The sequence below is a fragment of the Oncorhynchus keta genome, chromosome 30 (assembly GCF_023373465.1).
Source record: "Oncorhynchus keta strain PuntledgeMale-10-30-2019 chromosome 30, Oket_V2, whole genome shotgun sequence".
Classification (NCBI taxonomy): domain Eukaryota; kingdom Metazoa; phylum Chordata; class Actinopteri; order Salmoniformes; family Salmonidae; genus Oncorhynchus; species Oncorhynchus keta.
The window spans coordinates 35601741-35613233 of NC_068450.1; the positions used below are offsets into that span (position 1 = coordinate 35601741).

General features: G+C 43.7%; 1 protein-coding gene and 2 long non-coding RNA genes across 3 annotated transcripts; 1 reads left to right on the forward strand and 2 right to left on the reverse strand.

The window, feature by feature from the left end:
* Positions 1-208: 208 nt before the first annotated feature.
* Positions 209-3920, reverse strand: LOC118363476 (short coiled-coil protein B). Its single transcript, XM_035744366.2, has 4 exons — positions 3773-3920; positions 1691-1762; positions 1503-1583; positions 209-1415 (listed from the first exon to the last, which is right to left on the reverse strand). The coding sequence occupies exons 2-4, from the start codon at positions 1707-1709 to the stop codon at positions 1273-1275; spliced, it is 243 nt and encodes an 80-aa protein (XP_035600259.1). The 5' UTR covers positions 1710-1762; positions 3773-3920; the 3' UTR covers positions 209-1272.
* Positions 3921-4076: 156 nt separating this feature from the next.
* On the forward strand, positions 4077-5264 carry LOC127913999 (uncharacterized). Its single transcript, XR_008087575.1, has 3 exons — positions 4077-4505; positions 4909-4986; positions 5123-5264. It is a non-coding gene; the product is annotated as an uncharacterized LOC127913999 (long non-coding RNA).
* Positions 4868-5372, reverse strand: LOC127914000 (uncharacterized). The gene is made up of 3 exons (XR_008087576.1): positions 5324-5372; positions 5136-5223; positions 4868-4974 (listed from the first exon to the last, which is right to left on the reverse strand). It is a non-coding gene; the product is annotated as an uncharacterized LOC127914000 (long non-coding RNA).
* Between the last annotated feature and the right edge of the window lie 6121 nt (positions 5373-11493).

The window sequence follows — 11493 nt, forward strand, 5'->3', positions numbered from 1 at the left end:
ACACTGAGCCTTGCGTTAGCTGTGGACACATGCCTCGACATGTCAACAGATACATTTACAGCATGACCTCAGTGAGATGCAAAACTCAATGGTGGCTGTTCCTCATTTGTTTTTCCGGGCACCCTTAGAGCCCATGTGGAAGCTGGAGATGTGGTTTAGAGAGGACTATGTGGAGACAGGAGAGGAATACCACCACATACACTCAACAGGCAAATCAAACACTTTTATTAAAACAAATGCATTTAAAAAGAACATAATGTACACAACGGCTACACACCAAGGTTTAGGGTGACTTCCACTGGCTGACAAATGCAACGAAGCAACTTTCTCTACCATTGATGCACATGCGCAAGCCCCAAATTGTTCATACAATAACAATTAATTTTAGAAAAACAAAAGGTCTGAACTCTGATTTAACATCTTGTGTGTTTGATGAAAACTTTGCCAGTGGAGAGAGTCAGCATTCCAATTAAGCCTAGACCTAAAAGCATAGTCTAATAATATGACAAACAATATTAAAACATACGATATTAAACCATGATGCTCTATTCAAGCTGTAAAGCGGAAGTGTTACAGATTCCTCGATAGAAATGTAAAGGTAATTTCCCTCTGAGCCGACATATGCAGCGTTTACCGTGAATGAGGTCTCTGCTAAAGCCGGAACATTGCCTTTAAATTTGAATCACGTTGTTAAGCTAAACTTCGATGCGGATTGAATAGAGAGAGCCCTTAGGGTTGCATAATTCCAGTAACTTTCTCCAAATTCCCTGGGTTTTCCAGAAATCCTGGTTGGAAGATTCCTGCAATTAGAAGTGGATAAGCAGGAAATCTGGCAATAGTCTTGAGATTTCTAGAAAAACAGACTTTTGGGAAAGTTACCGTAATTTTGCAAGCCTATTTAGACTACTAGGCAATCTGAAATGACACGGTTCCCTCGTCTCTTCCTTCAGGCGAGGTTATGTGTAGTAAAATAAACATATACACCCAGAAATAACAAAGTCGGATACAACAACTGTGTAACAATGGCAATAATACTGTAACATAAATAGAAAAGTTAAAAAGTAACCCAATGTAAACAATTGAGCTTCACTGTAGAAATCTTAAAGGTGGCGAAGTGAGGGGGGGGGTCTAGGGCTATGGATGTCATGACGACAAAGGCATAAACTCTACCAGCTGTAGTTCAGGGGGGTTATTGGCTGGTATTTGGGTTAGGAGGGCTGAAGGTAGAGGGGGGTTGGTTTTGGAGGGCAGTGGCAGTTCTTGTCTGGTCCCTTATTTTCGTTTGCTCTTGGTGTCAGTGGTCTGGAACACGCTGGAGGCAGACATAAGGTTCTCAATGTACTGACCCAGAACCTGGTTCTCAGACTTCAACTTCAGGTTCTCCTCCTTCACCGCATCCACACGCGACGACAGGTCTGACAACAACAATGATTTAAGGAATTGCAATAACTAACATTATTTATCGCTGCTTTCATGGGTCTGCAAACATCCAGCCGTCTCACCTTCTAGAGTGTGTTGAAGCTCCAACACCTGGTTTATAAGCCTAGTCTTTTCCTCCAGCTCAGCCTGATTCTCCATGTCACCTACAACACACACAACACATTCTATTACAAACATGTCCACGGGAAACAAATGCTGTTGACATTGCACATTTCCCAGAAAGTATGTGAAGCAAGCCTTGGGCTCTTACCATCCCCGTCGGAGCTCATGGCGAAGTACTCGTCTTCCTTTTTGGAATGCAGGGCTGCAACTTACAGGGACACTGGAAGGGGACAAACATTTAGAAGGAATAGGATCTTAGACAAGGGTCAATGGCCCCTGACTGACCTGTTCAACTCTTATGTATACTGAACAAAAATATAAAAATGCAACAATTTCAAAGATTTTACAGTTCATAAGGAAATCAGTCAATTGAAATAAATTCATTAGGCCCTAATCTATGGATTTCACATGACTGGGAATACAGATATGCAGATACCCACAGATATGCATCTGTGGATCAGAAAACCAGTGAGTATCTGGTGTGACCACCATTTTCCTCATGCAGTGCAACACATCTCCTTCAAATAGAGCTGATCAGGCTGTTGATTGTGGCCTGTGGAAAGTTATCCCACTCCTCTTCATTGGTTGTGCGAAGTTGCTGGATATTGGCGGGAACTGGAACATTCTGTCGTACACGTCGATCCAGAGCATCCCGAACATGCTCAGTGGGTGACATGTCTGAGTATGCAGGTCATGAAATAACTGACATTTTCAGCTTTCAGGAATTGTGTACAGATCGTTGCAACATGGGGCCATGCATTATCATGCTGAAACATGAGGTGATGGCGCGGCGGATGAATGGCATGACAATGGACCTCAGGATCTCGTCACGCATCTCTGTGTATTCAAATTGACATAAATTGCAATTGTGTTTGTTGTCCGTGGCTTATGCCTGCCCATACCATAACACCACCCCCACGATGGGGCACTCTGTTCACAACGTTCAGCAATGCGAATTGCACATTCCCTCAAAACCTCTGTGGCATTGTGTTGTGACAAAACTGGACAGTGGCCTTTTATTGTCCCCAGCACAAGGTGCACCTGTGTAGTGCTCATGCTGTTTGATCAGCTTCTTGATTTGCCACACCTGTCAGGTGGATGGATTATTTTGGCAAAGGAGAAATGCTCACTAACAGGGATGTAAACACATGTGCACAACATATTTGTGGTTGTTTTGAAACATTTGGGATCTTTTATTTCAGCTCATGAAACCAACACTATACATGCTGCATTTATATTTTTGTTCAGAAAAGTAGAGGTTTGTGAAATGGCGCCTGCATGTGTGGATTGATCAACAGTTTTAGGATTCAAATCAAATGTATTTATATAGCCCTTCTTACATCAGCTGATATCTCAAAGTGCTCTACAGAAACACAGCCTAAAACCCCAAACAGCAAGCAATGCAGGTGTAGAAGCAGGATTTACTGACTTGCTGTAAATTATTCAATACAATCAATGCAACGGTCTCTACTGGTAGACTTACATTTGTTACCGCTGCTCCATTCAATTCGCCAGTCAATTCGCAGCCAAGTGTTACACATCAATTGTGAATAAATTAGTTTAAATTTAATTTCAGTTACTTTAAAAAGGAGCAATCTAGAATTGCTACATCCATTTAGACTTTTATTAATGATATAGCTATACCCATTCATTATTGGATGGTCAGTCCTTAATCTGATTGTCATCCCTTGCATAGCTCGGTCTGAATATGAGAGTGGTTACATTTCTCTAGACCCAGTGCAGCTTTTTAATAAAACAGTGGCGGGGTTATGCTTTGTTGTTTAAATCGCAATTTCTCCTTATTTTTTTAAAACAGATACACAGGCTGACAATATCATTACTCGACCCCTAGTTGAGCGTTGATTTAGCATCCTATGTAATTTAACCAGCTAGCTAGCTAACGTTAGCTAAAAGAAATCAAAATTGTCTGCCCGCAATCACAACCTAGAAACACTCGTCCACCCAAAATCTAACATGATTATTTCACACTTTGACTTTCGAATCGCGTAGCCACAGGTAATGTTATAAATTGTTATTCTACCAGTGTCCTGGCCAAAAAAATATCACCAAAGTAAGCAGACTGTGTAGCTTATCTTGCTAGCTATGCCGACAAGAGGCCAGCTGGCGAAACAAACTGGCCTGTCTTATTTGCTACCCATAACAACACTTTCTACAAAACCATTAAAACAACACAAGTCAAAAATTGACAGAAAATATTCAAATTACTTACCCTCAAAGAGCAAAAAATAAATATGCAATGTGGTGCTGAAATAGGAAAACGTCCGAAAAGAATTCTACAATACTGCTAGCCGCTGTTCAAGGTAATTTAGGTGTCAAGCGCCTCCTTCGTGAGATGCTCATCGTGTGTCCGCTAGAGGGTGGTGTAAGACTGATTATTGTAACCAGAGCCATACTTTTTCTACAGGAGATGCTAATGTATTAATGGCATTGATTGTGGCCATTATTGCGAGCCCCTTTGAAACAATGCTGCAGCTGGTCAACGACATTGCATTTTGTTGTAGACAGTTAAGACACGTAAAAGCGTGGTCAAAAGCTTTTTGAAAGATTCCTATTTTATTTTGGAGTTGCACAGAGGTATACCACAAAACAGAAATGCTACCACCATAGCATTTTCTCCATACATTTGTTAATATCTTTTCCTAATGCTTTTTCATCATAGAAACCATTTTGGAGAATGGAGAATATGGATGGTTCTCAGCACAGACAAGCAGAGTAAGTTAATGTAGCTATTCATTACAGATTCTCTGGTACTTTTGTATACTTTTTAGCCAATAGTTCTGAAAATTGCCTACTACGTCACATATGAGCAGATATGCGCACCATGTCATTGCTCTCTCTCTCTCTCTCTCTCTCTCTCTCTCTCTGCTGTGTCCACTGAGCCATTGGGCCCGCCCTGCAACCTCATTGGAGAACGCTGGACAGGTCTCTTCTAGCTGTCACTTGTGAGAGCAAAATTATGTTATAATACTGTTATTGCATAAAATGGTTGTTTTATGGAATAGAATAGGGTTCTTAGAACACTCATCTGTGCGTTGTCTTCTGAGTTGGTCCTCTGGGGCTTAATGCCGACAGTGGATTTACAATGCCTTTGGTGATAAAACCTAAAGACCGCATTCCATAGTATGAGTTGCTGTTTGTGTACTGGAAGGTACCAGGGTTCAGATTGCTTGGATAATTATGAGAGGACAAACGCTGAAGAACATACGCACATCCAGATACTTTCCACAGGTGCTGGAGTTGTAGACAAACTCATGGAAAACACAAAGAAAACGTTGCACACTGTTTCTCATTCTCCTAGGTTATATTTATTTATAATAATGTTTTCGACCCTTGGGTCTTCATCAGGCATCCATATCCCAGGTCGGGGTGGAAGGTCCTATATATAGGGGAAGTACTCAGTGACATCACTTCCTGAAAAAACAGGTAAACAATGTATGACAGTTTCACAATATTACAATTCAGTGTATCAAAATATATGATCATACACAGGGAATGTGATCAATATACATACACATTTAAAACAAATTCTAATTGTAACTACATTTTGACATAAAAACAGTTTCAAGTCAAACCTCTCGTTAAGGCCAAGAGGAGACAGTGTTCAGCCTGTGGATCCAGGATGATTCCCTTAGAAGAAGTTTCCTCTCAATGTCTCCTCCCCTGCGTGACATATTGACAATTTCTATTCTAATGTATCCCAGAGAACTAATAGGATGTCCAGCTTGTGCAAAATGAGCAGCAACCAGATTCGTTGTCTTACCTGTCCGTATATTGCTGCGTTGTTCATTGATCCGTGTCTTAAGGCTTCTATGGGTTTTCCCTATGTAAGACAGACCACAAGGCTATTTCAACATTTAAATAACATTGGTGGACATGCAGGTAATTAGACCCTTGATCTTAAATCTTTGTCCTGTGTGTAAATAAGTTGCATTTGTATGTAAAGCTGCATTGACCACATTGGCCACATTTGTAATTACCCTCCAGAACCTTGTCCAAAAAAGTTTCTAGTGGGTAATCAGATTTAACCACAAAATCTAATATCAATATTATTAAAATGGCGCCGAAGAAGGCAGATGTTTTGTGTCCTCAACCGATTGTGTTTTTTGTTTGTTTATTTGCATTGTTTGTAACTTATTTTTAAAACTTATTTTGTACATAATGTTGCTGCTGCCGTCTCTTATGACCAAAAATAATTTCTGGATATCAGGACTGCGATTACTCACAAGTGACTGGCAGAATCCTTTTTTCCCTTTTAATGAGTCTGACGAGCCCGACGCGAGCGATAAACTGCTTTCTCGGAAACAGGCCCAAATCCCTGTGATTTGCGTGAAGAGGAGAAGCAGAAAAAGGGGCCAGAGGGCAGGCTGCCTTCTGAGAATTCATAGGCGATCGAATAAAACCCCACTTCCTTCCACTCTGCTAGAAAACGTGCAATCTTTGGAGAATAAAATCGATGACCTACGCGGAAGACTAAAGTACCAACGGGACATTCAAAACTGTAATATCTTATGCTTCATGGAGTCGTGGCTGAACGACGACACGATCACCAGCTGACCTGTTGTACTCTGTACCGGCAGGATAGAACAGCGGCGTCTGGTAAGACGAGGGCAGACTATGTATTTTTGTAAATGACAGCTGGTGCACGATATAAGCAAGAGTACCGAGAGAGTTTTCATCTGTATTTTTCGTAGCTGTTTACATACCACCACAGTCAGAGGCTGGCACTAAGACAGCATTGAAGGAGATGTATTCTGCCACAAGCAAACAAGAAAACGGCACTCGTAGTAGCCAGGGACTTCAATGCAGGGAAACTTAAATCTGTTTTACCAAATTTCTATCAGCATGTTAAATGTGCAACCAGAGGGGTGGGGGGACTCTGGACCACCTTTACTCCACACACAGGGATGCGTACAAAGCTCTCCCTCACCCTCCATTTGGCAAATCTGACCATAATTCTATTCTCCTGATTCCTGCTTACAAGCAAAAATTAAAGCAGGAAGCACCAGTGACTAGATCAATAAAAAAGTGGTCAGATGAAGCAGATGCTAAGCTACAGGACTGTTTTGCTAACACAGACTGGACTATGTTCCGGGATTCCTCCGATGGCATTGAGGAGTACACCACATTAGTCACTGGCTTCATCAATAAGTGCATCAATGACGTCGTCCCCACAGTGACTGTACGTACATACCCCAACCAGATGCCATGGATTACATGCAACATCCGCACTGAGCTAAAAGCTAGAAGCTGCCACTTTCAAGGAGCAGGACTCTAACCAGGAAGCTTATAAGAAATCCCGCTATGCCCTCCAACGAACCATCAAACAGGCAAAACGTCAATACAGACTAAGATCGAATTGTACTACACCGGCTCTGACGCTCGTCGGATGTGGCAGGGCTTGCAAACCATTACAGACTACAAAGGGAAGCACAGCTGAGAGCTGCCCAGTGACACGAGCCTACCAGGCAAGATAAACTACTTCTATGCTCGCTTCGAGGGAAATAAATAAGAAACATGCATGAGAGCACCAGCTGTTCCGGAAGACTGTGTGATCACGCTCTCCTCAGCTGATGTGAGTAAAACCTTTAAACAGGTCAACATTCAAGGCTGCAGGGCCAGACCGATTACCAGGACGTGTACTGCGAGCTTGCGCTGACCAACTGGCAAGTTTCTTCACTGACATTTTCAATCTCTCCCTGTCCGAGTCTGTAATACCAACATGTTTTAAGCAGACCACCATGGTGCCTGTCCCCAAGAACACAAAGGTAAACTGCCTAAATGACTACCGACCCATAGCACTCACATCTGTAGACATGACGTGCTTTGAAAGGCTGGTCATGGCTCACATCAACATCATCATCCAGAAATCCTAGACCCACTCCAATTTGCATTCCACCCCAACATATCCACAGATGATGCAGTCTCTATTGCACTCCACACTGCCCTTTCCCACCTGGACAAAAGGAACACCTATGTGAGAATGCTATTCATTGACTACAGCTCAGTGTTCAACACCATAGTGCCCTCAATGCTCATCAATAAGCTAAGGACCCTGGGACTAAACACCTCCCTCTGCAACTAGATCCTGGACTTTGTGGTAGGTAACACACATCCGCCACGCTGGTCCTCAACACAGGGGCCCCTCAGGGGTGTGCGCTCAGTCCCCTCCTGTACTCCCTGTTCACTTATGACTGCACTGCCAGGCATGACTCCAACACCATCATTAAGTTTGCCGATGACACAACAGTGGTAGACCTGATCACCAACAACGAGACAGCCTATAGGGAGGTCAGAGACCTGGCCGTGTGGTGACAGGACAACAACCTTTCCCTCCCTCAACGTTCAAGACAAAGGAGATGATTATGGACTACAGAAAAAGGAGGACCAAGCACGCCCCCATTCTCATCGACTGTGCTGCAGTGGAGCAGGTTGAGAGCTTCAAGTTCCTTGGTGTCCACATCACCAACAAACTAAATGGTCCAAGCACACCAAGACAGTTGTGAAGAGGGAACTTCTTTTTTTTCTTTTCTCTCCAAAACTCTTGAACGTGCCGTCCTTGGCCAGCTCTCCCGCTATCTCTCTCAGAATGACCTTCTTGATCCAAATCAGTCAGGTTTCAAGACTAGTCATTCAACTGAGACTGCTCTTCTCTGTATCACGGAGGCGCTCCGCACTGCTAAAGCTAACTCTCTCTCCTCTGCTCTCATCCTTCTAGACCTATCGGCTGCCTTCGATACTGTGAACCATCAGATCCTCCTCTCTCCACCCTCTCCGAGTTGGGCATCTCCGGCGCGGCCCACGCTTGGATTGCGTCCTATCTGACAGGTCGCTCCTACCAGGTGGCGTGGCGAGAATCTGTCTCCTCACCACGCGCTCTCACCACTGGTGTCCCCCAGGGCTCTGTTCTAGGCCCTCTCCTATTCTCGCTATACACCAAGTCACTTGGCTCTGTCATAACCTCACATGGTCTCTCCTATCATTGCTATGCAGACGACACACAATTAATCTTCTCCTTTCCCCTTCTGATGACCAGGTGGCGAATCGCATCTCTGCATGTCTGGCAGACATATCAGTGTGGATGACGGATCACCACCTCAAGCTGAACCTCGGCAAGACGGAGCTGCTCTTCCTCCCGGGGAAGGACTGCCCGTTCCATGATCTCGCCATCACGGTTGACAACTCCATTGTGTCCTCCTCCCAGAGCGCTAAGAACCTTGGCGTGATCCTGGACAACACCCTGTCGTTCTCAACTAACATCAAGGCGGTGGCCCGTTCCTGTAGGTTCATGCTCTACAACATCCGCAGAGTACGACCCTGCCTCACACAGGAAGCGGCGCAGGTCCTAATCCAGGCACTTGTCATCTCCCGTCTGGATTACTGCAACTCGCTGTTGGCTGGGCTCCTGCCTGTGCCATTAAACCCCTACAACTCATCCAGAACGCCGCAGCCCGTCTGGTGTTCAACCTTCCCAAGTTCTCTCACGTCACCCCGCTCCTCCGCTCTCTCCACTGGCTTCCAGTTGAAGCTCGCATCCGCTACAAGACCATGGTGCTTGCCTACGGAGCTGTGAGGGGAACGGCACCTCAGTACCTCCAGGCTCTGATCAGGCCCTACACCCAAACAATGGCACTGCGTTCATCCACCTCTGGCCTGCTCGCCTCCCTACCACTGAGGAAGTACAGTTCCCGCTCAGCCCAGTCAAAACTGTTCGCTGCTCTGGCTCCCCAATGGTGGAACACACTCCCTCACGACACCAGGACAGCGGAGTCAATCACCACCTTCCGGAGACACCTGAAACCCCACCTCTTTAAGGAATACCTAGGATAGGATAAAGTAATCCTTCTCACCCCCCTTAAAAGATTTAGATGCACTATTGTAAAGTGGCTGTTCCACTGGATGTCATAAGGTGAATGCACCAATTTGTAAGTCGCTCTGGATAAGAGCGTCTGCTAAATGACTTAAATGTAAATGTAAATGGAACGACAAAACCTATTCCCCCTCAGGAGACTTGGCATGGGTCCTCAGATCCTCAAAAGGTTCTACAGCTGCACCATCGAGAGCATCCTGACTGGTTGCATCACTGCCTGGTGTTGCAACTGCTCGGCCTCCGACCGCAAGGCACTGCAGAGGGTATTGCGAACGGCTCAGTACATCACTGGGGCCAAGCTTCCTGCCATTCAGGACCTCTATACCAGGCGGTGTCAGAGGATGGCCCTAAAAATTGTCAAAGACTCCAGCCACCCTAGTCATAGACTTCTCTCCACTACCGCACGGCAAGTGGTACCAGAGTGCCAAGTCTAGGTCCAAGAGGCTTCTAAATAGCTACTACCCCCCAAGCCATAAGACTCCTGAACACCCAATCAAATGGCTACCCAGACTATTTGCATTGCCCCCCTCTTTTACACCACTGCTACTCTCTGTTGTTATCATCTATGCATAGTCACTTTAATAACTCTACCTACTTGTACATATTATCTCAACTAACCGGTGCCCCCGCACATTGACTCTGTACCGGTACCCCCCTGTATAGTCTCGCTATTGTAATTTTACTTTAATTACTTGTTACTTTTATTTCTTATCCGTATTTTTTTTAAACTGCATTGTTGGTTAGGGGCTCTTAAGTAAGCATTTCATTTTAAGGTCTACCTACACCTGTTGTATTCAGCGCATGTGACGAATAAAATTTGATTTGATCTCTCACGTTTGGGGGTCTTTTAAAAACCATATGTGGGGGATATTTAAAAATGGGTTTCAATTGTGGGTCTATATCAATAATTTACCAGTGCTTCTTGATAATGTCCTTAAATGCCTTCCCCAATGGTGAGTATTGCGTAAAGCATTATTGGACATGTTCTGCTTTTTCTTTTACTTTTGGTTGAAGGCTATCCAACTGTAAGTCCTTCAAAATGATCATTGACATGTTTTACCCAATTGTCTTTGTACCCTCTTTCTTTAAATCTTTGTGTGAGGCCCGTGGAATGTTCCTGATAAGAAGCATCAGAGCTGCATATTCTTCTGATATGACTGAATTGACTTATAGGGAGACTTTTAATAAGTGGATGTGGATGAAAGCTGTCACCTCTAAGGAGGGTGTTCCTGTCCCTCGTTTTCCTATAGAGATCTGTAGAAAGGGAGGTTTTGTGCTTAATAACCATCACATCTTGAAACCGTTTTAATAGTTTCAATGTCTAAATTGAGTTTTTGTTTTTAAAATTTTAAATCCTGATTTAATATTGTATGTGTATGTATATTACTGTAAATACTGATCACATTGCCTGTGTATGATCATATATATTGATACATTTAATGGTAATATTGTGAAACTATGTTATACATTTTCTTTTACATCCTGTTTCAGGAAGTGATGTCACTGAGTACTGCCCCTATATATAGGACCTTCCAGCCCCACCTGGGATATGGATGCCTAATGAAGACCTAAGGGTTGAAACATTGTACATACATATCACCTGGGACCATGAGCAGCAGTGTGCTGCGTTTTCCTTTCTGTTTTCTATAATTATGAGAGGAACCTTGTTTTGGGGGCCAGACCCCAAAACCCCTTTACAGCAGAACCTGTTTCCTGTGAATTGTTCATTTATTTCATACAAATCCCAACCGTATGACCCATTCCACACATCTGTTGTTTGTCATGTAGACTATAAAAGATCTTTGTATCCTTTGTGTCGGTGCTCTCCATGAATCATCTAAGGGTGGTTCGTCGACCAGCCATCGTTATTGCAGAGCACTCACATCATTCACTTGTGTGTGTGTGTGTGACCTGCTCTCCTTTAATAAGTTAATAAATATTTAATTTAAGTATAACTCTGACTTGTGTGATAAGTTTGTCTCTCATCATTTTTGATAATACAGAAATTAACCACCACACACTCAAATGCGAGGGGCTGACTCTCATTTGCTAGAACTAAAATT

What these genes read in the sequence shown, in the direction of transcription:
- LOC118363476 (XM_035744366.2), bottom strand. An exon ending in GCTTCAACACACTCTAGAAG is followed by an intron (nt 1,416 to 1,502) that starts GTGAGACGGCTG and finishes TGTTGTTGTCAG; the next exon opens with ACCTGTCGTCGCGTGTGGAT.